Source organism: Mandrillus leucophaeus, unplaced genomic scaffold (genome assembly GCF_000951045.1).
Source record: "Mandrillus leucophaeus isolate KB7577 unplaced genomic scaffold, Mleu.le_1.0 Scaffold170, whole genome shotgun sequence".
Taxonomy (NCBI): domain Eukaryota; kingdom Metazoa; phylum Chordata; class Mammalia; order Primates; family Cercopithecidae; genus Mandrillus; species Mandrillus leucophaeus.
Window position 1 is genome coordinate 1009056 of NW_012101699.1, and position 22592 is coordinate 1031647.

The 22592-nt window shown below is 40.7% G+C and overlaps 1 protein-coding gene across 1 annotated transcript in view; it reads left to right on the top strand.

The window, feature by feature from the left end:
* RNF130 (ring finger protein 130) overlaps positions 1-22592 on the top strand; it is a 107738-nt gene that overhangs the window by 16981 nt on the left and 68165 nt on the right. Inside the window, exon 2 of the mRNA XM_011976856.1 lies at positions 11773-11967. Coding sequence (XP_011832246.1) covers positions 11955-11967 — 13 coding nt within the window. The 5' untranslated portion in view covers positions 11773-11954. The remainder of the gene's footprint in view (positions 1-11772; positions 11968-22592) is intronic.

Here is a 22592-nt window from a genome sequence, read left to right on the forward strand (position 1 = left end):
GACTCCGTCTCAAAAAAAAAAAAAAAAAAAAGAATGTAGTTGCTTTTTTACAATCTCTGCACTCATTTTCAGTGTCGTGTAGCCACGCTTGTTGCAGTTCTCAGGTTATTCTCTGTGGTAGAGAAAGCAAAAGCAAAAAAAGTCTTGAGACATGTTTCCATCCATCATTTCTTTGGCCCTGGGCAGTAGACCTATTTCTTTTCAAGTTTTCTTGCTCTGAATATACTTTAAAAATAAATAAATAAAATTTTTGTGAGAAGCAGCTTTGCTTGTTCCTGTCATTACTGGCAGCCTTCAACTTTCTGGGCTTTTTAAAGAAAAGTTGTGTAAGCCTCTAGCATCATCTTGTGTTTGCCTTTTCAGGTTTTGTTGAGTCCTCCTCAAAGCTTAAGTTGTCTTGTGTGTTCTTGCTGCTTTCTTCGTGTAACGTGTCATTTTCTTTCTCATCGAGATGATTTGTTACTCAGCTTTGTTTGCCCAGGATTTTGTAAACTCTAAAATGATACGTTGCTTTCTTCCACGTGACTTGTCACTTCTGTTCGGGGCCTGCATTGGGCTTGGGCAGCTGTTCACGGGGTCATACCTGGCCACTGTCCTGTGGGAGGCGAAGTGAATGGAAGCTGAAGGGTGAGATCTCTTCCGCAGCTCTGTCGGTGGTTGGAATACCTGTCGGTGCCGTATCCTGTCTGCCAGTTTTGTGATCTGTTAAAAACTTTTATCTTCACTCCATTTGGCCAGTTGATCTCAGCATGCTGTCGCATCGAAGTCTTATTTTCCTTGCTGCCTCTCAGAGGTGTTCTTGAGTGCTTCTGTTTACTTGGGATTCCTTGAAGGACATATGTTATCTTGACATAAAATACTTTTTTCCCTCTAAATAATAGTAGCTTTCCATCATTATAAGCCAATCTTGAGACCTGCCTCAACAAGTCTCACTGATTATTTTCTGTATTTAAGGTAAACGTTAAGATTTTTTCTTATTACTCATATTTATTGGTTTATGGATGTCTCAGATTATGAACACTTCAAACCTCATTTTCTCATGCGAGTAATCTCTTTCAGTCTTTTTTTTTTTCTATAATCCTCCATAGGGACTGATTTTATGATTTCCCTCATGTTCCCTTCCTCCCGCCCTCCTCACCAATTTAACTTGAAGTCCTTTGGTCGCTGGTTAGTCAACCTCTGGACAGATGGCTTCTTCCCTGTTAGTGTGAGCTGCGTGACCTGACCTGTCATAACATTTTAAATTATGGTCCAGGTAGCCCAGTCTTTGTCATTACTGTCATTGCGTCAGAGTCATTAGTACTGGAAGTACTAGAAGAAAGAAGTGATGAGATAAAACAAGCTTGCTCCCACATTCTTTTCTGCCCAAGAGTTAATAATGCCTTCAGGCGCTGCTCTGGGTCACGGGTGGTATCCTTGTGTCCCTGTGTGTGGCAGTAGCAGTGGGAAGTTGAGTCTCCATATGGCCACTTGGTTTCCAACAGGAATTGTAGTCCTTTGTGTTTCAGTAGATGATGCTGTTAGCCAGAACTCTACACTGGAAAGAGATCACACGTGAGAGGAAGCTAATAAGTTTGGAGTGCTCAGTATTCATGGAGAAATGTCTAGCAGGCAGGTGAATATTAAACAGAAAAGCTCAAGAGAGAGATTTCGATTTCGATTATGATGCATACGTAGTTGGTAGTCGAAGGCAGGGGAGTGGAGGATACTGCCCACTGAGAAAAGAGGGCCTAGGACAGTCCCCGGCGAGGGTCTAGCAGTGGAAAATGATGAAGAATAGTTAGAGAGGTGGGAGGAAGACGTGATGGATAGGAGCCAAGAGAACAGAGAGCTTCAGGAAGAGTTGTACTCAGTACTGTAATTCCTTTGTGGAGCGAAGAGTGATGTGGATAAATAATTAACACTTACATTGCACTGTGACTCCAACTTTGTATGAGGACTGAGCTCTAATTTTCAGTTATTTAGATCTGTAGCATCTCTCTTGCATGAAGTATCTGTTGCATCATTTGTAATAGAAATTATTATTATTATTGAAGTTGACTTTTCATGCGAAGTGATTTGTATTAGCTGTCATTTAAACTTATCCTTAAGATGCTTTTTATTATGTCATGGAGAACATCCAGCAGATATATTTGCGTTCTAAGGATGTAAAAAAATAATGAAAATCCATTTGAGATGTACAGTAACTGAGTTCAGCGGACACACGATGATGGACGGCTGCTGACAAGCGCGCTCGCTGGCAGTTCCGCTGTTGGAACGTTCCTGTGCATTGACTGCGGCATCCAGCATTTAGGTGTCCAGAAGACGTTTTGCTGCCACCTTCTTAAAAATCCTGTACAAAAAGGTGATAATTTGTTGTAAGAATTTGTTTCTTTAGGATATAACTGAAGAATTACAAATTGTCACTTAGGAGAAACACAAGAAACACATTTAGTTTACTTTTTAAAAACACTAGAATTGGCCAGGTTTGGTGGCTCACGCCTGTAATCCCAGCACTTTGGGAGGTCGAGGTGGGCGGATTGTTTGAGTTCAGGAGTTTGAGACCAACTTGGGCAACACAGTGAGACCCCATGTTGGGGTAAATGCAAAAATTAGCCAGGCATGGTGGTGCATGCCTGTAGTCCCAGCTACCCAGGATGCTGAGGTGGGAGGATTACTTGAGCCCAGGAAGTTGAGCAGTGAGCTCTGATTGTGCCACTGCACTCCACCCTGGGGCACAGAGTGAGACCCTGTCTCAAAAAAAAAAAAAAAAAAAAAAAAGACAGTGGAATAACAGCCCTGAAGTGCTGAGAGAAAATTAACAGTGTAGAATTTTTTACTTAATTAACCTGTCACTCAAGAATGAGAACAAAAGAAAGATGTTTTCAGATGTAAAAATACAAGTTTACCTAACAGATCCTCATTGAAAGAATTTCTAAAGGATGTAGAATGAGGAGGAGGGAAATGGAACACAGAAAGAAAAAGTGAGCTGTGAGGAGGACTGTGATGGTGAATTCTGTGTGTCACCTTGCCTGGGCCGCAGGTGCCCACATACTTGGTCAGACAGTATCCTGAGAGAATTCTTAGGTTTCGGTCAGGGTTACCGTTTGAATGTGTAGACTGGATAAAGCAGATTGCTCTCTGGAATGTGGGTGGGCCTTATCCATGCCATTGATGGCCTGAGTAGAACAAAAAAGGGACCTTCCCTGGAGTAAAAGAGGATTCCTCCTGCCTGGCTGCCTGACGGAAACCTCTGGCTCTTCTGGCTGCTGAGCCTGCTGGTCTTTGGCCTGGAACTGCATCCGCTCTGCTCAGGCTCCAGCCTGCCAGCTCACCCTGCAGACCCTGGGATTTGTCTGTCTCCGTAACTGCCTGAGCCAGTTCCTTAGAATAAATTCTTTTCTATCTCATATCCATATAGAGAAATAAGTAGATAAAGCTAGAGACAGGGACAGTGGCCCCGCCCACGACTTGATTTTGGACTTCTGGCCTTCAGAATTGTGGGAGAATACATTTCTGTTGTTTAAGCCACCATGTTTGTAGTACTTTGTTCTGGCAGCCCTAGGAAACTAATATTTAAGAGCCTTGAGCTATTCAGGAGAATAGAGGTACTGATTAATTGGAGACCTTTTATCAGTTATGCATGTTAACATTTTAAGGGTAGCCACTGAAAAAATAGAACTTGAATATATAGATGAGGAAAAGGGGGAAGTGAAATGTGGTCCATATATTCAAAGGCAGAAAGGAGAGGGAAGAAAGTATAAAGAAGCTTAGAAAAAGAGAATAAATAAGAACACAATAAAATAATAGAGATGAATCCAAATATATCATATACATATGCAAATAGACTAAGCCTGACAGTTGAGACTCCTTTTGCAGTCTGATTTAACCTGTGGGCTGCTTCTCAGAATAGTGTTAAGTGCAGGAGTAAATAGGATTAAAGAAAATCAAGTATACTGAAACACTGTATCAAAGTATTTAAAATACTTAACATATTTGTGACATGGTAATACTTGTGTAGTTAACATTAGAAACAGGATTCAGTGGTGGGCCTAATCCTTTATCAGTATTTTGCAGTATTTGCAATAACTGTAATGTGGTTGCCGCCGGTTACAGAGTTGCAGATGGTTTGTTATCTATGTTTATAAATAAAGAAAATGCTAGCTTTCAGTTAGATTTTAGCAGAAATAAAGATGATTTCCCCTCATCCGAATGTGGCTCACTCCTGAATTCTGTCCCCGGAGCCTTGTCAAGAACGCTTGCTCTAGCTGCTGCTCTTCAAATGGGCATCCTCTCCCGAAGAGCTCGCATTTCCCTCGAGGAGGGAAGGAGGCTGAGGACTGGTACCTTAGCTGCCTCCCTGTGTCAAAGCACTTGGAAACCAAAGAAGCTTTCTTCTTAGGTTTTGGCCTTTTTGGTGGGTTTGAATTGCCAAGTATGGATTCTGATGAATTAAGAGCCACTCTATAGGGTCACCTTGGGGTTTGAAGTGAGCTGTTAATTGCCTGCCAGCCTCTGCTCATTTAAAACAGAGAACAGAAACCTTATGTAATTCAGGCGTCTGCCGTCACTTCCATGCAGCCACATGCTTTAAGTGACACCTGTTTGAGCCCCAGAAGGGGGTGTGGGGCACAGAGGGATAAATGACCTAGGGTGAGCTGCACAGAAGTAAAGAGCTTAAATTACATACCTGGAGGGTTGGCTTTTTCTGTCTCCCACTGGATATGAACAGGGAGCTGTGTGTCTCCAGTTACTGCTGGCAGTCATCTTATAGTAAAGAGGGGACTCTTAGGATGAAACTGAAGCTACGGATGGCAAAGGGAAGAGATGAAAAGGAACCAGATCCTGGAGACACTGCCGAGGTGCTGAATTCTTCAACCCAAAATATGGCCCTGTTCTGAAACAGGATAAATTCCCTCTTCCCCGCATTTTTGAGCTAGCATCTCTCTCTGTCTGCTTCCCAGGGTGGAGTGCAGTGGTGCCATCACAGCTCACTGCAGCTTTGAACTCCAGGGCTCAAGTGATTCTCCCACCTCAGTCTCCCTCCCAAAGTGCTGGGATTACAGGCATGAGCCACCGCACCTGGCCTCATTGTTTTTAATCAATCTAAGTCATTGATTTTGTTACATGGAACACTGGTTCTTCCTATGTGAGTCAAGCAGAAATTGCCTAGATTCGGAAGTTAATCCTGTAGCCTTTGATACAATATAATCCTATCACTTAGAAGCAGGGCAGAGCAACCAGGAAACAGATAAATTAGATAGAGTGATTTGCCATAAACTGGACTACAAACAAAGACTCCCTTCCATACCCCTTCCATGTAAACCAGTTGAAACCTTGAAGAACTCCTTTTAACTCATCAAGTCAAGGCCAGAGTTTTTGCTTGGAATGGAAGGGAATGAATTCCCTTCTGTGTGTGTAATTTTCCACTTTCCTCTCCTGATTCTTAGCATGCTGTCTACCTGATTTAGCTGTGTCTATTAGAAACTGGGTTCATATAAGTAAAAATGAAAAATAATTTCTCAGAAGAGGGCTGTTCAGCATGAGATGTTAGTAAACATCGTTGTTCCAATAAAAATAAAAAAAAGTGTGCTGTTGACATGGTGAAAACAAGCACTGGAGAGTCCTGGGCCCACATCAGGGGAGGCAGAATACTCGGGACCATCAATATTGCAGGTTCGAGTGGAGGAAGAAGAGGCAGTAAAGACCCAAAGGATGACTGTGGTAGTGCAGGAGGAAAGCCTGGAGGAAGTGGGACCCGGGAGTGGAGAGAGGAGAGTGCTGGGCTGGGGCAGGCCAGTTTGGAGGACAGAGAGTGGCCTGAGATTTATTTTGTTTTATTTATTTATTTTTTGAGACAGTCTCACTCTGTCGCCCAGGCTGGAGTACAGTGGTGCAATCTTGGCTTACTGCAACCTCTGCCTCCCAGGTTCAAGTAATTCTCCTGCCTCAGCCTCCCAAGTAGCTGTGATTACAGGCCCACACACCATCCCAGGCTACATTTTGTATTTTTAATAGAGACAGGGTTTCACCATGTTTGTCAGGCTGGTCTTGAACTCCCAACCTCAGGTGATCTGCCTGCCTTGGCCTCCCAAAGTGCTGGGATTACAGGCGTGAGCCACCGCACTCGGCCAGAAGAAAACATTTTCAATAAGACTAAACACCCAATGAAGCTAAGTAATAAAAAGAAATGTTAGGTTTAAATGAAGGTGTAGAAACAGTAAGGTAATAAGTTGTATCCATGGAAGTGGAAGAGAATGAAAGCTCGACCCAAGTCCAGTAGCTGCCATTAAAAATAAAATTAAGAAATTGATAACAGAAATGATGAATTGTATTTTTTTCTTTGAAACATAAAATCAGAATTTGACAGAAGGAAAATAAGGAAAGATAGGGTAGAAGCAGGAAATTTAAAGAATAAAGAAGTTATAATCTAATTCAGGAGCAGGAAAGCAACCAGACCATAGCTGACAATGGAGAAATCTAAATCTGGGGTAACTAATTAGTCTCATTTTTATTTTTACCTCTTTTGTAGGAAGCAACTGATAGAACATTACCGTAGGTCAGGATATTACCACATGAAACAGCTCTTTGCCACAAACTTTTTTTAAATGTCAGTTTTGGCTTAATTTCCCTGTCATTTTTCCCCTTTTCCTTCATCAAACGTGTTAAACATCTATGTGCCAGACATGTTCACAGGAGATGCTAGACCTCACATTCCGGAAGGAAAGCCTCAGAAGTAAACAGCCAGTTACTAATACAGTTGATAAATGCCAAGATGGATGTAACCTGAGGGTGCCATGGCAACTTGAAAAAAGCACCCAGCTCCGTCTTAGGAGGCTGGGAAGGCATTCTGGAGAAGACATTTTGACAGAATCCTGAGGCTCGGAAGGTGGTGAGCAGGAGAGTTGGGACTGGCGTTTCAGGGGGATGAAGTGACACACACAGGCTCTGAGAGGGAGAGGCACATCTCTGCCACTGTGCTGTGCGGCCACCTGTTCTGACCATCACTGCAGAAAAATACTGTCCTAGGCTCTCACTTCTGCCCCTGCAGCAGACTGACAATTCTCAGGGGTAGGAAGGAAACCATTAGCCTACACCGTAGCATGGTGAGTGCTTCTTACGTGGCATGTTTACGTTTCTAAGAAATGAGATTTTACTGAATCAAAGTGGAGGAGAGTTTCAGACTGGTGGGGTGTGGAAGAGATGTTTCGTTCCTACAGCCCTTTAAATATTTACATATTATTCCTACCTGAATATTCTTCCCCTTCTCTCATTACAAATGAGATATTTTCCGAACTTGATCTTCTTGAGTTTGTATAGTGTTCTAGGTTCTGTTACATATCATCTTACTTAGTTTTACAAGAGTTCAAGAGAAGAGTTTAGTCTTTGTTCTGTGTTTTTATGCTGACAGCTTCTGTACCTGCCTCCTTCCTGCCTGGGCAAGTTTCAGGGGTTCCATGTGGGCTCCAGCTCACACTGAATCTTGACCATCGTCCTGCCCTCCTCCCTCCTTCAGTCTCTAAACGCACTCCGTGTTGGCACCCTCTAATGTCAGCTTCTGTGCCGGTGCCAATTATGATGCCTCAGTAAATGTGGACGCTCTTTTTTTTCTTTCTTTTTTTTGAAACAGAGTCTAGCGCTATCACCCAGGCTGGAGTGCAGTGGCACAATCTTGGCTCATTGCAACCTCTGCCTCCTGGGTTCAAGCGATTCTCCTGCCTCAACATCCCAAGTAGCTGGGATTACAGGCACACGCCACCATGCCTGGCTAATTTTTGTATTTTTGGTAGAGATGGGGTTTCACTGTGTTGGCCAGGCTGGTCTTGAACTTCTGACCCCATGATCCGCCCACCTTGGCCTCCCAAAGTACTGGGATTACAGGCGTGAGCCACTGCGCCTGGCCATGTGGAGGTGCTTTAAGAGTCAAGAGCAAGGCATTTGCCCCATTTTCTCTCTCTTTAGTACTTAGCATGTTGCTTAGCACATAAATTACTATTCATTTAGGTGAGGAGCCCGTAATTGTTTGGTTCCTGTCAAAAGGTAAATAAGTCTCATTATTTTTAATATTTTTGGACTCAGCAGGAAAAGCCCTAGAGGAAAAAAAAATTTAAGTTCTATAGTAAAATATTTTGTATTACCTATCTTGAAATTTTTATCAAAACCTCTAATAAGTTTTTTCTGGCTATATAATTAATAAATGCAAATAATTCAGAGATAGCATCCTCTTATAAAATTTGGCAGGTGAGAAAAATGGAAGTACAGTAATTCTGAATTGGAACAGAATTGCTATTGACAAATTTTAAAGGCTCATAGTTATATAGATACTTTATACCATAATATGTCTTCACTTAATAAATTTCTCAAGTGTAAACAACTGGTATTAAATTTTGGAATAATACTGCTTAATCGTAGTCATCAGTCTTCTTGGGAAGTTGTTATAGAGCTGTTGTTTTCATTATTTATAGTTTCTTAATTACAGGAGGGAATAACTGGGTAGAATGAGTATACTAAAGTATTAAGTTCCTGTTTATGAAAACCTCTTACTTTCTTCTGAATAATAAATACCACTTTTTTGAACAGAAACCTCCTATCTTATTCTTGCTTATTTTGTATTGTACTACCAATATAAATGTTTTCAGAGACCTTTTATGGATGATGATTAGATGAATTTTGGGAAACAGGAAGTTTATTTTGCTTATACAGGCCATTGTTGGATTTTTTGATCATGCAGTTGTTCATAGAATGTGGTCTCAGTGGGCAGGATTCCTTCAGGAGAGTTTTAAAGCCCCCTGCAGTATGTTTGATAACTTTTGCTCTGTGGTTGCACCGCTTGCTATGTCTTTTCATGCTTAGAACATTATGAATATTACTGAACTGCTGTCATCTGAGTGGACTGCGACACTATCAAAAGGAAAGAGGTAAAGAAGATGAGCCTTGGGATCTGTGAGTGGTGGTTACTAAGAGCGGAGGAGTGTGGGGTGCTGCTGAGCTTGGGGAAGCCCACATATTTCGGCACAGAAACTCCCAAGGGCACCAAACTGGATCACCAAGACAACATAGGATGAATGTCAGTGAAACAAACAAAAGGAAAGAGGTTTTTTTAAAGCATTAAGAATGAAGGAATTATTACTGTTTTTAGAGATAGAGTCTTATTCTGTCACCCAGGCTGGAGTGCAGCGGCATGATCATAGTTCACTGTAATCTTGAACTCCTGGGCTCAAGCGATCCTCCCATCTCAGCCTCCTGAGTAGCTGGAACTACCATGCCTGGCTAATTTTTTTTATTTTTTATTTTGTATAGAGATGAAGGTCTTACTATGTGCCCAGGCTAGTTTTGAACTCCTGGCCTCAAGTGGTCTTCCCACCTTGGCCTCCCAAAGTGTTGGGATTACAGGCGTGAGCCACCATGCCTAGCCAGAAAGAATTACTGTTGGCTTTTTCACATGTAAAACTCTGTGAGATAATATCTCAATCTTTATAAGTAAGTAAAAATTAAAGATGGGACAATTTCAGTAACCTGTGATGGTTACACAGCTAGTAAGCAGTTGATCTAGAACCTGGAGCACAGGTCTTGCTGATTCCATAACTATGTTGTTTCCTCTTTACTACGTTGTACATGTATGCGAGACCACAGGGAAGAAGAGATTAGTCACAGACAAATGATTGTTACACAGAAGGCAAGGGAACACATCACTTTAGATATTCTCGATTTTGCGTTTTCTTCCAGGGTTTGTGCAGCAGTGTGTTTTGAAAAATAACAAAACACCTAAAACCAGTTCCTTGGTTATTCCCTGTTTGGATACAGTATTAGACATTTTTCTAAGACAGGAGATTATCATAACAGGTTGCCGAGCTGCTTTTATTTTAAACAGCATAATTATCGATGAAACAGATAGTGCTGAAAGTAAACAATCTGTTTCAGGATTTTAAAGTTTTACAGTACATCGACTGTGTCTTTCAATTGCTCCTAAAATTGTGACATAGGCTTCTATCCCCCTATTTAATTTGGTTGAGGAAGGGTTAAAGTTTCAGAGTGCAGAAACCTTTTAAGGAACAGGGTAGGTAATGGTTGTATACAATATCAATCATGAAAAATTGTGAAAACATTCGTCTTCCATTTCATGTAATGCGAGACCTCTGGTAGCAAATATGCTCTTGTTGCAGTCTCTCACCACAATTAATTATAAGAAAATCTGGAGAAAGATATTTAAGTGGGAATGATAGATGTAATAGTTCTCTGCAGTTAGTGACATCTTTACATTTTACAATTTAAGTAGTGTAAGCGTTTAGTTTCTTTTACTAAGCTTGTGCTTCCAGGTGTGTGGAAAGCCAACATTTTCCCTCTGGTGTCATCTCTTTATCTACTACAATTAATACTTAATGTTTCTATGATTTTTTTTGAGACAGGGTCTTATTCTGTCACCCAGGCTGGAGTTCAGTGGTGCGATCATGGCTCAAGCAATCTTTCCCACTCAGCTTCCCCAGTAGCTGCGAATTCAGATGCGTCCTACCACACCTAGCTAATTTTTTGTATTTTTTGTTTCACTTTGTTGCCCAGGCTGGTCTCAAACTCCTGGGCTCAAGCAGTCTACCTGCCTCAGACTCCCAAAGTGCTGGGATTAACACGCCTGAGCCACCACATCTTGCCATGTTTTTATGATTTATTTACTTCTGATATCACCCTTTTAGATCTATGTGCTGTGTTCACTTTCCTCGCTTCCTTCCTGGCACACAGAGGACCGACAGGGCTGACTCAGGGCACAGGGCTGGCACCCTCCGCCACTGTGTGCCAGCAGTCTTCAGACACTACCTTTGGTGACTTCTCTTCCCTCCTGGACTACCCTTCTGTCTCGTTTGAACCTGTTATAAATGTGGAAGTGGGAGTGGGAAGAGCAGCCGGGGGCTTCTTAAGATTTGCAGAGGATGTCAGAACCATGATGGCCATATGTGCAGAGTAAAAAATTGAGGAGCTTACTCTGACAGATTTAAATGTACTTATGAGTATTTTAAATAAACTATCCCAAAAAATCCAGAACAGTGGCCATGTAATTTGTAGAACCAGCATTCTTAGTGTCTTCTTGTAACCTGTTAAACAGATGGATACAGTAAGTGTATCTTGATAGGGAGTTGTGGGGTGACTTTTGCTAATATAAATTAGAGGAATAATACATTTATTCTACTTAGATGTTATTTTAACTACTTTACCTTTCAAATATAAGCCAAAACCAAACTTGTAAATTTTCCTTAGACATTGATGAAGAACTTTGTTCAAACATGGTTGAATTTCAACAGGATCGCTTAGTAACTGACCCAAGGATTACGTTGGCTTCCTCCTCAGCCCCCAGTCCAGTCTCCTGCTTTCTCACAGTGGGGGTAGTGGTGGTGGGGGGTGTGTGGCGTGGTGGGGTGTGTGTGGAGAGGGCTAGCACCTGAACACGAGTGAGTAAAAGTCGGGGTTACATCAGTCACCTGGGTTTCTCATCTGTGTTGGCCTTTTCTTCCTCCTCCCTTTACCACCCTGTACTGGATATTATCAGTCTTTTTATTTTTTAACAGTCTGTAAAGTTAAGAAATTTTCATTGTTTTAATGTGCATTATATTGCAGTTCATTGGAGCATCTCTCCCTGTAGATACTGATTCATTGCATTGTTTGTGGATGTGTTTATAGCTCCGCTGGCTGCAAGCTGCTTGACGTGCTTTAGCTCTGTGTGGTATTCAGAAAGCAGCTGATGCTTTGATAAAGACTTGGTCAGTTTTATTTATCTTTCATGTGTATATTTCTTTTTCTTTTCAGTTGCTGATCATCTGGGCTGTGATCCACAAACCCGGTTCTTTGTCCCTCCTAATATCAAACAGTGGATTGCCTTGCTGCAGAGGGGAAACTGCACATTTAAAGAGAAAATATCACGGGCTGCTTTCCACAATGCAGTTGCTGTAGTCATCTACAATAATAAATCCAAAGAGGAGCCGGTTACCATGACTCACCCAGGTAAACAAAGCATGGGGGCTGTTGGTTTTGTTTTTCTTCTTAGAAATCATTGCTTTATAGGTAAGCGTTCTGCCTCTGCTGAAGCCGTGTAATTTCCAACATCATCCTATTAGTATTGCCATTTGTTCGTTGGGATACATGTTTTTCCCCCATAGTTGAATTTCTTCTTCTTCATAAGTAATGATGACAGCAGTCTGTACAACTTGGACTTATTAAATCACTGGCTGTGATTAAATCCTTAGTTGTTTTGCGTTTCTACATTTTGCTTACTAACTTCAACAAATAATGTATTTGATTTGGAATCATTCACCCAGGTTATGTCATGGATTCTCAAGGATTACCTGTCTGGGAAGGATTCTGTTTTCATCAGGATGAATGTTGAAACTGACTTAGTAATTCATATAATTTCAGTAGTAACAATGCTTCTTTATTTCTTCTGGAAGCAGTCAGGGTATTTCTAATTGTTTAATAACAATAGTTGCAGTTTATTGAGCACTTACTATATAAATGCCAGGCGCTGTGTGGTGAGTTTTTTAAATACGTTTTTTAGACAGTTCTTACAATAACCATGCGTGATGTAGGTTCTCTCTCATCTTACAGACTAGGAAGGGGACTGAAAGAGGTAAGGGCCAACAGAAGAGGGCTCACACCCCAGTTTTGTTGATGTTCCGTTAGTTTCACCACTCTGTCTCCTTACGTTGAAATCTAGATAAAATTTAGTTTTGCATTCATGAGAATTTTAGAGTTTGACTTATTTAAAGAACTAACTTTTCATCATGTAGTTTTTACATAATGACTTTTAGCAAGTTTCTTGCAAAGACTTGCCCACCTTAACTGAGAGTCATTGGTACTTCCCTGCACATCTTGATAGAATGGTGCAGGTGGATTTAAACTTTAGTGCCCTCTGACTTGTCTTCCTTTCAAACTAAGCCTTTTAGAAGTAAGATTACTTTGGGAGGCTAAGGTGGGCGGATCACTTGAGGTCAGGAGTTTGAGACCACCCTGGTCAACGTGCTGAAACCCCTGTCTTTACTAAAAATTTAAAAATTAGCTGGGCATGGTGGAGGGCACCTGTAATCCCAGCTGCTGAGGCTGAGACAGGAGAATTGCTTGAGTCTGGGAGGTGGAGGTTGCAGTGAGCCGAGATCACGCCGCGTCACTCCAGCCTGGGTGACAGAGCAAGACTCCATCTCAAAAAAAAAAAAGAAAGAAAAGAAGATAAGTAAGGTGTATTTTTTCCAATCGCAAAAGTGACACATGCTTATTGTACAAAAACTGAAACTAAAGAAAAACACAAAGAGTGAAGTAAAATGTGTGATTTTTCACTATCGAGAGATCACTGGGGTCGTGTAACTTTTAATTTATTCAGGGAAACCAGAAGAAAATTAAGGAGCAGTTTAATTTAGCTGGACATCTGTGTGGAAACACGGGGCTCAGGAGGGTAGTTTTTCTGCCGGGTTTCAGAGCAGGTGCCGGTTTGGTTTCCTCAGTTGTCTCAGAGGGAAGAAAAACTGTTTAAAAATTTGGGCCTAATGTAACTTATCTTCATTCCATGCTGATTTCTTCTTTACTTAAAACACAAAGAAAAATGAATAGGGAGAAATTCAGCTGAGCAAAATGAATTTTTCTTTCTTATTAATGTTGTTTTACTTACACAGAACCACAGAGAAGTAGCTAAAATGAGAATCTTTTAATAAAAGTATGAGAAGATCTGGGAATTATAAGAGGGAATTGAAATCTTAAAAAAAATTTAAATTACTTGTATTTAAAAAGGACGGGAAGCCGGTATCAATGCAGCATTTCCCATCCGTGTTCCTTGAAATGTTAGTTTGTTTAGATATGTTCCTAGAGGACTCATGGGGACACAAAGTTTCAGAAAATCCTTGAAACATAGTCCACATCTAGGGGCTCCTAGTGCTTATTAACATTTCTGGGTCTCTGAGAAGTCTTAAAGAACCTGTTTTGGCTGGTCGTGGTGGCTCACACCTGTAATCCAAGAACTTTGGGAAATACTAGGTTAATCAAAGTAAAACATAAAACAGGCTTTTTTTTTTTTTTTTTTTTTTGAGACAAGGTCTAACTCTGTTGCCCAGGATGCAGTGCAGTGGTACGATCACTGCTCTCCCTGAGCCTGGGGAAGACAAGGTAGGAGGGTTGCTTGAGCCCAGGAGTTCAAGACCAGCCTGGGCAACATAGGGAGACCCCATCTCTACAAAAAATACAAAAATTAGCCGGGTGTAATGGTGCATGCCTGTAGTCCCAGCTACTTGGGAGGCTTAGGTGAGAGGATTTCCTGAACCTGGGGAAGTTGAGACTGCAGTGAGCCGTGATCACACTACTGCACTGCATCCTGGCGACAGAGTTAGAACCTGTCTCAAAAACAAACACAAAACTAAACAAAAAACCTGTTTTATTTTGATTAATCTAGTGTTTCCCAAACCTATTTGACCATGTAACTCTTTTTATCACAGACGAGTGTTTAACAGCACCAATTAAAGAAATGCAGGGGTATAGTTTGAGGATATATTCTTAGGAAATGGAAGCTTTGTAAGGCAAACAGTGGAGGTGTACATAAGAGCAATAGGAAACGGCCTTAGGTTGTGATTAGGTGCATAGACAGTTAGAAAAAGTAATGTGGGAAACTAAACTGGGTAAATTGGTACGACACTTTGGAGAGAAATTTGGCATTGTCCGGTGTAGTTAAAAGAATCTGCACACTGTGATCGGTAATTCCACCCCTAGAGACACACTCTACTTTTCAAGCTTTAAAACTTTAATGTGCATCTCGGAATCTTGTTAAAATGCAAATTCTGATTCAGTAAGTCTGGAATATGGCCCAACAGCCTGTATTATTAACAAGTTTCTAGGTGACACTAATGTTGCTGGTCTACAGATCTTGCTTTGAGAAAGAAGGCGGTAAAGAAAGGAAACCTAGGTTTTAGTCCCAAATTTTCCACTGAAATGCTCTGTGACACAGGCCATGTTGCCTCCTGGGTGGGGATTGGAGTATAGAGGCCTTCTATAAGGCCCCTTGTGACTCTCAATCTAGACTCTGTGGAAGGCCATGGATCCCTGTGGTGGACACAACCGCCGTTTCCCCGTCTCTCACATTTCACCTCCAACCACGTGGGAGCCAATGGGTAGATGTCATATATTTACACAAGCACCGATAGCCTCTCTATCCTTCTTTACACCCTGTTACTCTTGCACTTGTGCACGGACAACGTGTATGAGAGTATTACAGCATTGTAACAGCAGGTTATTGAAAACACCTGTGTCTGTCATAGGAGCCTGGGTTAATTGTGGCATTTTTATGCAGCAGTTAACTGTCAATGAATTAAAGCTACATGTATTACGTAAGTCTCCCAAACACAGTAAGTTATAGAAGAATATTTAGAGTGAGATATCATTTGAATAAAATTAAAATGCAGAACATTTTAAGTAAGTAATTTAAGAGCATGTATATAGGTATAAACTAAGAAAAACATACATAAGATTAATAAATACAAAATTTAGGATAATGGTTGTCTCTGGAGAGGGAAGAAAGGAAATAGGATCAGAGAGAAGTAAATGTATCTATAATGTTTTATTATTAAGCTGAGTGTGTGGGTAGACAGATGTTTATTATATTCTTTGTAATTTTTGCTTATTTGAAATATTTCAAAATAATCATTAGAGAAAAACTTTGTGAAATATTTATAAGGTAGCATTAAAAATAATAGAGAAGTAGGGGTAGCACTCCCGGTAAAGACCAAGTGAAGAGACCAGCAAATCCTCTTCCAAAAAAGCACCTAAAAAACTGGACAGAATTGACAAAGCAGCCATTTCAGTGTTTTGGATGTCAATGAAGGGACAATAATCTGAGACACATTTATGCTTTGGAAAACTTCTAGACCTCAGGTAAGAGCAATGGAAATTTGTGGTTTAGCGGGGTGCTGCTTCCCAAACACCCCAAGCTGTGCTGTATGGAGTTTCTGCCAGTATGGAGCAGGCTGCAAGGACTGGCAGTTTCTGTCTGCAGTGGTGGGTGACACCAGTGTCCAGTGTCACTGTCTGTGGAAGTGACTTCACAGAGGCAGGCTACCACAGGAGAGCCAGTGACTGGGCAGTTCCTAGGAAACCAGTCTTATTAAAAAGGAGGAGGAAAAAGAACATAGAACAAGAAGAAACTGAGTGGACACGTCGTGGTTGCACATCGCAGTGAAAATAGATTTCATGTGTTTAACCCAGCCTGTCACTAAACAAAAGTGAACAAGCAGACAAGGCAGCACCACCAACTTTAAGGGGGAAAATATCAGAATCCAGAGTGGCTACAATATATTGTCTAAAACGTTCACTTTTCAACAGTTTATAAGACATGCAAAATATAGAGATGTCTGACTCATATTCAGGAAAACAGAAGTCTATAGAAACTGCCTGTGAGTGTTCCCAGATAGTGGATTTAGCAGAGAAAAGCTTCAAAGCAATTAATTTAAATATGTTCAAAGACCAAAGGAAACTGTATTTAAAGAAATAAAGTATGACAATAATGAATGGCAGCAATGAGACAACAGATAGAGATTCTCAGTAAAGAACATAAAAATTATATAAAAGAGCTGAGCCAGACAGACATTCTGGGACTGGAGAGTACGGTTTTGGAAATGGAGAATTCACTGGAGGCCTTCAACAGCAGATTGGAAATAGCAGAGGGAAGAATCCATTGAAGGAAAATGAACAGAGCCTCAGATGCCTGTGGGACACTATCAGGCACACCAACATATATCAGAGACCCAGGATATACAAAGCAAAAACTGACAGAGTGGGAAGGAGAAACAGACATTTCAACCATTATAGTTGGAGATTTTAATACCCTACTCTTAGTAATTGATAGAATAGCTAGATAGAAAATTAGTAGGCATATAGAAAACTTGACCAACACTATTAACCAACTTGACCTAGCCAACATATGTAGTACATTCTACGTACTGACTAGAGTACACATTGATTTCAAGCACACGTGGAATGTTCTCTAGGAGAGACCATATGGTTGGCTATAAAACAAGTCTGAATATATTTTCAAAGCCTGAAACTGTACAAAGTACATTCTTCAACCACAACTAAAGAAGGAAATCTGGGAAATTCCCAAGTATTTGAAATTAAGCAACACACATCTAAATAACACATGGGTCCAATAAAAATATCAAAAGGAAAATTTAGAAACATTTGAAACCAAATGAAAATGAAAACACATCAGCATTTGTAGGATGCTAGGAAAGCAGTTCTTAGATGAAAGTTCATAGCTTTAAATACCTAAATAGCTTTAAATACCTGTCAGTAAACAAAGATCTAGAATCATTAAACTAAGTTTTGCCTTCAGAAACTATAAAAAGAGGAACAAACAAAACCCCAAACCGGTAGAACAAAGGAGTTAATAAAGATTAAAGGAGAAATAAGTGAGACAGAAAAGTCGTAGAGAAAGTCAATGAAACCCAAAAGTTGGTTCTTTGGAACTATCAATAAAATTGACAAACCTTTAGGTAGACTGACCAACAATAAAAAAGAAGGCAGTTTACCAAAACCACAACTAAAAAAGGACATCACTATTGACTCTACAGAAACTTAAAGGATTATAAACGAATATTGTGAACAACTTTATGGTAACTGTAACTATGTCTGGGGTCCCCATGACCATCCACAGGTTCAGTGACTCACTAGGAGGACTCACAGGACTCACCACATAGTTACACTCACAGTGAGTCACTTTTATTAGGTAATGGTGGAAATCCTCCCCAAATCCATGTTCCCAGATGCCACCCAAGGGCCAACATTGTTAGCAGGCCTTTTGAAGGATAGTAGTTCAAACCTGCTATACTCTATACTGACAAATTAGACACCTTGAATAAAATGAGCAAATTCCTAAAAATATACACGTTGTCAAAATTGACTCAAGAAAAAATAGCAAATCTGAGTAGACCTATAGGTAAGAAATCTTGACCAGGCACGGCGGCTCACGCCTGGAATCCCAGCACTTTGGGAAGCCGAGGTGGGTGGATCACGAGGTCGGGAGATCGAGACCATCCTGGCTAACATGGTGAAACCCCATCTCTACTAAAAATACAAAAAATTAGCCAAGCGAGGTGGCAGGTACCTGTAGTCCCAGCCACTTGGTAGGCTGAGGGAGGAGAATGGCGTGAACCCAGGAGGCGGAGCTTGCAGTGAGCTGAGATCGCACCACTGCACTCCAGCCTGGGTGACAGAGCAAGACTCTGTCTCAAAAAAAAAAAAAAAAAAAGAAATTGAATTGGGGATTAAATCTCTTCCCTTGAAATTCACTGGTTTAGTCTGTCAAATATTTAAAGAAAAAATAATTCTAATCCATCACAAACTTTCAGAAAATAGAGAACATTTCTCAACTTACTCTGTGGAGCCGGTTTTTACCTTCGTATCAAAGCCAAACAAAGATATCCATGAAAACTACATGCCAATATCCCTTATGAATGTAGGCACAAAAATTCTTTTAAAGTTATTAACAAATAGGATCTAGTAACATATAAAATGGATTAGATTCATTACCCCAGAAGTGGGATATATAGTTTTGGTTTTTTACATCTGAAAAATCAATAGAATAAATGAAAAAACCAACTAACCATTTTCAGTAGGTGCAGAAAAAGCATTTGACAAAATCTCAGTACCTATCATGATTTAAAAAAAAAAAGCTTTCAACACATTAGGAAACATCCTCAGCCTGACAAAGGGCGTCTATGAAAAAGTCACAGTTAACAGCATATTTGATGGTGAATGACTAACTGCTTTCTCCCTAAAATCAGGAACAAGCCAAGAATGTCCACCCTCATTCCTTGATTTCGACATTATACTTACTCAGCATTTTTCTTGTGGTTTTAGCCATTGTAAACAGGGAAGAAAAAACTAAAAGGCATCCAGTTTGGAAAGGCAGAAATAAAATTCATTATTCACAGGTTATGTATGTAGAAAATCAGATAGAATTTATTAAAAAGCCACTAGATCTAATAAACAAGTCTAGAAAGAATGTAGAATACAAAGTCATTATACAAAAACCAATTGTATTTCTGTCTCTCTCTTTTTTTTTTTTTTGAAGGCAGAGTCTCACTCTGTCGCCCAGGCTGGAGTGCAGTGGCGGAATCTTGGCTCACGGCAGCCTCTGCCTCCTGGGTTCAAGTGAAAGTGATTCTCCTGCCTCAGCCTCCTAAGTAGCTGGGATTATAGGCGCGCACCACCATGGTTTCACCATGTTGGCTGGGCTGCTCTCGAACTCCTGACCTCAAGTGACCTGCCCACCTCAGCTTTCCAAAGTGTTGGGATTACAGGTGTGAGCCACTGGGTCTGCCCAAAAGCCACTATATTTGTATATGCTAGCTATGAACATTCCAAAAGTGAAATTAAGAAGAGTTCATTCTCGATAGCCTAAGAACAAAAACTTGTTAAAAAGAAATATAAGAATTGCACATTGAACCTACAAACATTACTGAGAGAGATTCAAGAAAATCTCAGCCAACTGTGGTAGCACATACCTGTAATCCCAACACTTTGGGAGGCCAAGGCGGGAGGATTTCTTGAGCCCAGGAGTTTAAAACCAGCCTGGGCAACATAGGGGGACCCTGTCTCTACAAAAAAATAAAAAATAAATAGTGGTATGCACCTGTGGTCCCAGCTACTTGGGAGGCTGAGGTGGGAGGATCGTTTGAACCCAGAAGGCAGAGGTTGTGGTGAGCCCAGATGATGCCGCTGCACTCTCGCCTGGGCAACAGGGCGAGACCCTGTCTCAAAAAAAAAAAAAAAAAAATCTGGATAAATGGAGAGACCTTTCCTATCCTTTGAGTCCATTGTTCAATGTTGTCAAGGTGGCAGTTATCTTAAAATTGATATATAAATTCCTTGTGGTACGTACCTATGCAAATCATAGCATGTGTTTTGTAGAAATTGATAAGCTGATCCTAAAATTATGTGGAAATGCAAAGTGCCTAGAATAGCCAAAGCATTTTGGAAAAAGAACAGCATTAGAGGACTTACACTACTACGTTCCACAACTTTAGTAACCAAGGCACTGTGGCAGTGGTAGAAGGATACGCATATAGATCAATGGATCCCAATTGAGAATCTAGAAATAAATATATTTATGGTCAGTTCATATTCAACCAAAGTGCCACGATCATTCAGTGAGGGAAGAACAGTCGTTCAAGCACTAGTGCTGCAACAATTGTTATCCACGTGCAAATTTAAAAAAAGAAGCAGGCCTGGTGGCTTGTGCCTATAATGACAGCACTTTGGGAGGCTAAAGTGGGAAAATCGCTTGAGCCCAGGGGGTTGAGGCTGCAGTGAGCCAGGATCGCACCACTGCACTATAATCTGGGCCACAGAGCAAGATCGTTTCAAGGAAGGAAGGGAGGAAGGAAGGGAGGGAGCAAGGGAGGGAGAGAGGGATTTGGACTACACTACATAAAAATGACTTCACTTGGATATTAGACAAAATGTAAGAGGTAAAACTGTAAACTTTTAGAAGGTAGTCTGTGATTTTGAACAAGAAGTTCTTGCCTATGACTCCAAAAACACTGTGTATAAAAAATTAGATTTTATCAAAATTTGAAACCTTTGTCATTCAAAAGAAACCATTAAAACAATGAAAAGATAAGCCACAAACAAAATATTTTTGAATCATACATCTGATACAGGACTTGCATCCAGACTATATAAAGAACTCTCATAAATCAATAAGATAAACAACCTAGTTTTACAGTGGGCAAAGGGTTTAATAATTAGACATTGTATTGATCATTAGACAAATGCAGTCAAAACAACAGTGCAACCGAAACAATACTGTTTCACATCCTCTAGAATAATTATCATTAAAAAGTCATACAGTACCAAGTTTTGTTGAGGATGTGGATAAACTAGAATCCTTATGTGTTGCAAGCAGAAATGTGAAATGGTACAACCAGTTTGGAAAATAGTTTGGCAATTTATTTAAAAGTTAAACATAAAAATACCAAATGACCCAGCAGCCCGCTCCCAGATATCCGAGAGGAATGAAGACAATGACGTGTCCACACAGAGACTTGGTCCACGCAGAGACTTACACACAAATGCTCGTAGCAACATTGCTTATTATGGCCAGAAAAGTAGAGACAATGCAGGTGTTCATCAACTGGTGAATAAATAAACAAGTTATATGTCCATAAAACTGAATATAGTTCAGCAACTGCAGTTGGCCCTTGATCAATGAGAAGGTTAGGGAGGGACACCTACCCACACACAGTCAAAGAGCTGCGTGTAACTTCTGCCTCCCACAAAATTTACCTTTTTTTGGGAAATGGAGCCTCAACTCTGTCGCCCAGGCTGGTGTGCCATGGTGCAACCTTGGCTCACTGCAACCTCTATCTCCTGGGTTCAAGCGATTCTCCTGCCCCAGCTTCCCGAGTAGCTGGGATTACGGGCCCGTGCCACCATGCCCAGCTAATTTTTGTATTTTCAGTAGAGATGGGGTTTTGCCGTATTGGCCAGGCTGATCTCAAACCCCTGACCTCAGGTGATCCACCTGCCTCGGCCTCCCAAAGTGCTACGAGTACAGGCGTGCGCCACCATGCCCAACCCCAAATTTAATTACTAATAGCCTGCTGTTGACCGGAAGCCTCACTGATAACATAGGCGATTAACACATCTTTTGTTTGTTACATATGTTATGTGCTGTTATTTAAGAAAACGTTTTTAAGGAAATCCTAAGGAAGAGAAAATATGTTTACTCCTTATTAAGTGGAAGTTGGTCACATCCCCATAGTGGTTTTCATCCTTATCTTCTTCCCATTGAGTAGGCTTGGGGGATAGGAGGAAGAGGATGGTGGTCTTGTTATTTCAGGGATGGCCAAGAAGGAAGACAATTTGCCCGTAAGTGGATCTGCACAGTTCACGCTGGTGATGTTCTCAGCTGTAATTGGAATTAACTCCTGACACATAGATAAAGCTCAAAAGCATTAGCTAAATGAAAGAAGCCAGACACAAAACGCTACTATTGTATGATTCCATGTATATGAAATGTCTAAGAAAGTCAAACATTCAGAGACAGAAATCACATTAGTGGCTGTGTAGGGTAGAGGTGGGCATGAAGATTAATTGCAGTGAGCATGAGAGAGCTGGCATGTTGGCAGGCATCAGTAATCCCAGCTACGTCGGAGACTGAGGCAAGAGGCTCCCTTGACCCCACGAGTTCGGTGGGCAACTACGGCAAAACCCCCGTCTTTAAAAACGAAAGTAAAACACCAAAAAGGGAACGTGTATTTTTAAAAAGGGCGGGAGTGAATTTCCTGGGGGGTGATGGAAATGACCCAACACTGGATGTGGTGATGGTTGCACGTCCCTATCATTTTACTCATTGCACACTTAGAAAGATGAGTCTTGTAGGGTGTAAATTATACCTCATTAAAGCTAGTTTTTAAAAGTATAATGCAAACTAAAGTTCAAAAGCAACACACATATAAGATCTTAAACTGAAACAGGTTTCAGTTGCATGTCCTCAAGTATTCTGACTTGGAGGGACAAAGCAAGTATTCATGAGGTGATCTTTTGTTACTTTTATTCATATTTTAAGTATTCAAGATAGAAATTAAAAGACTATA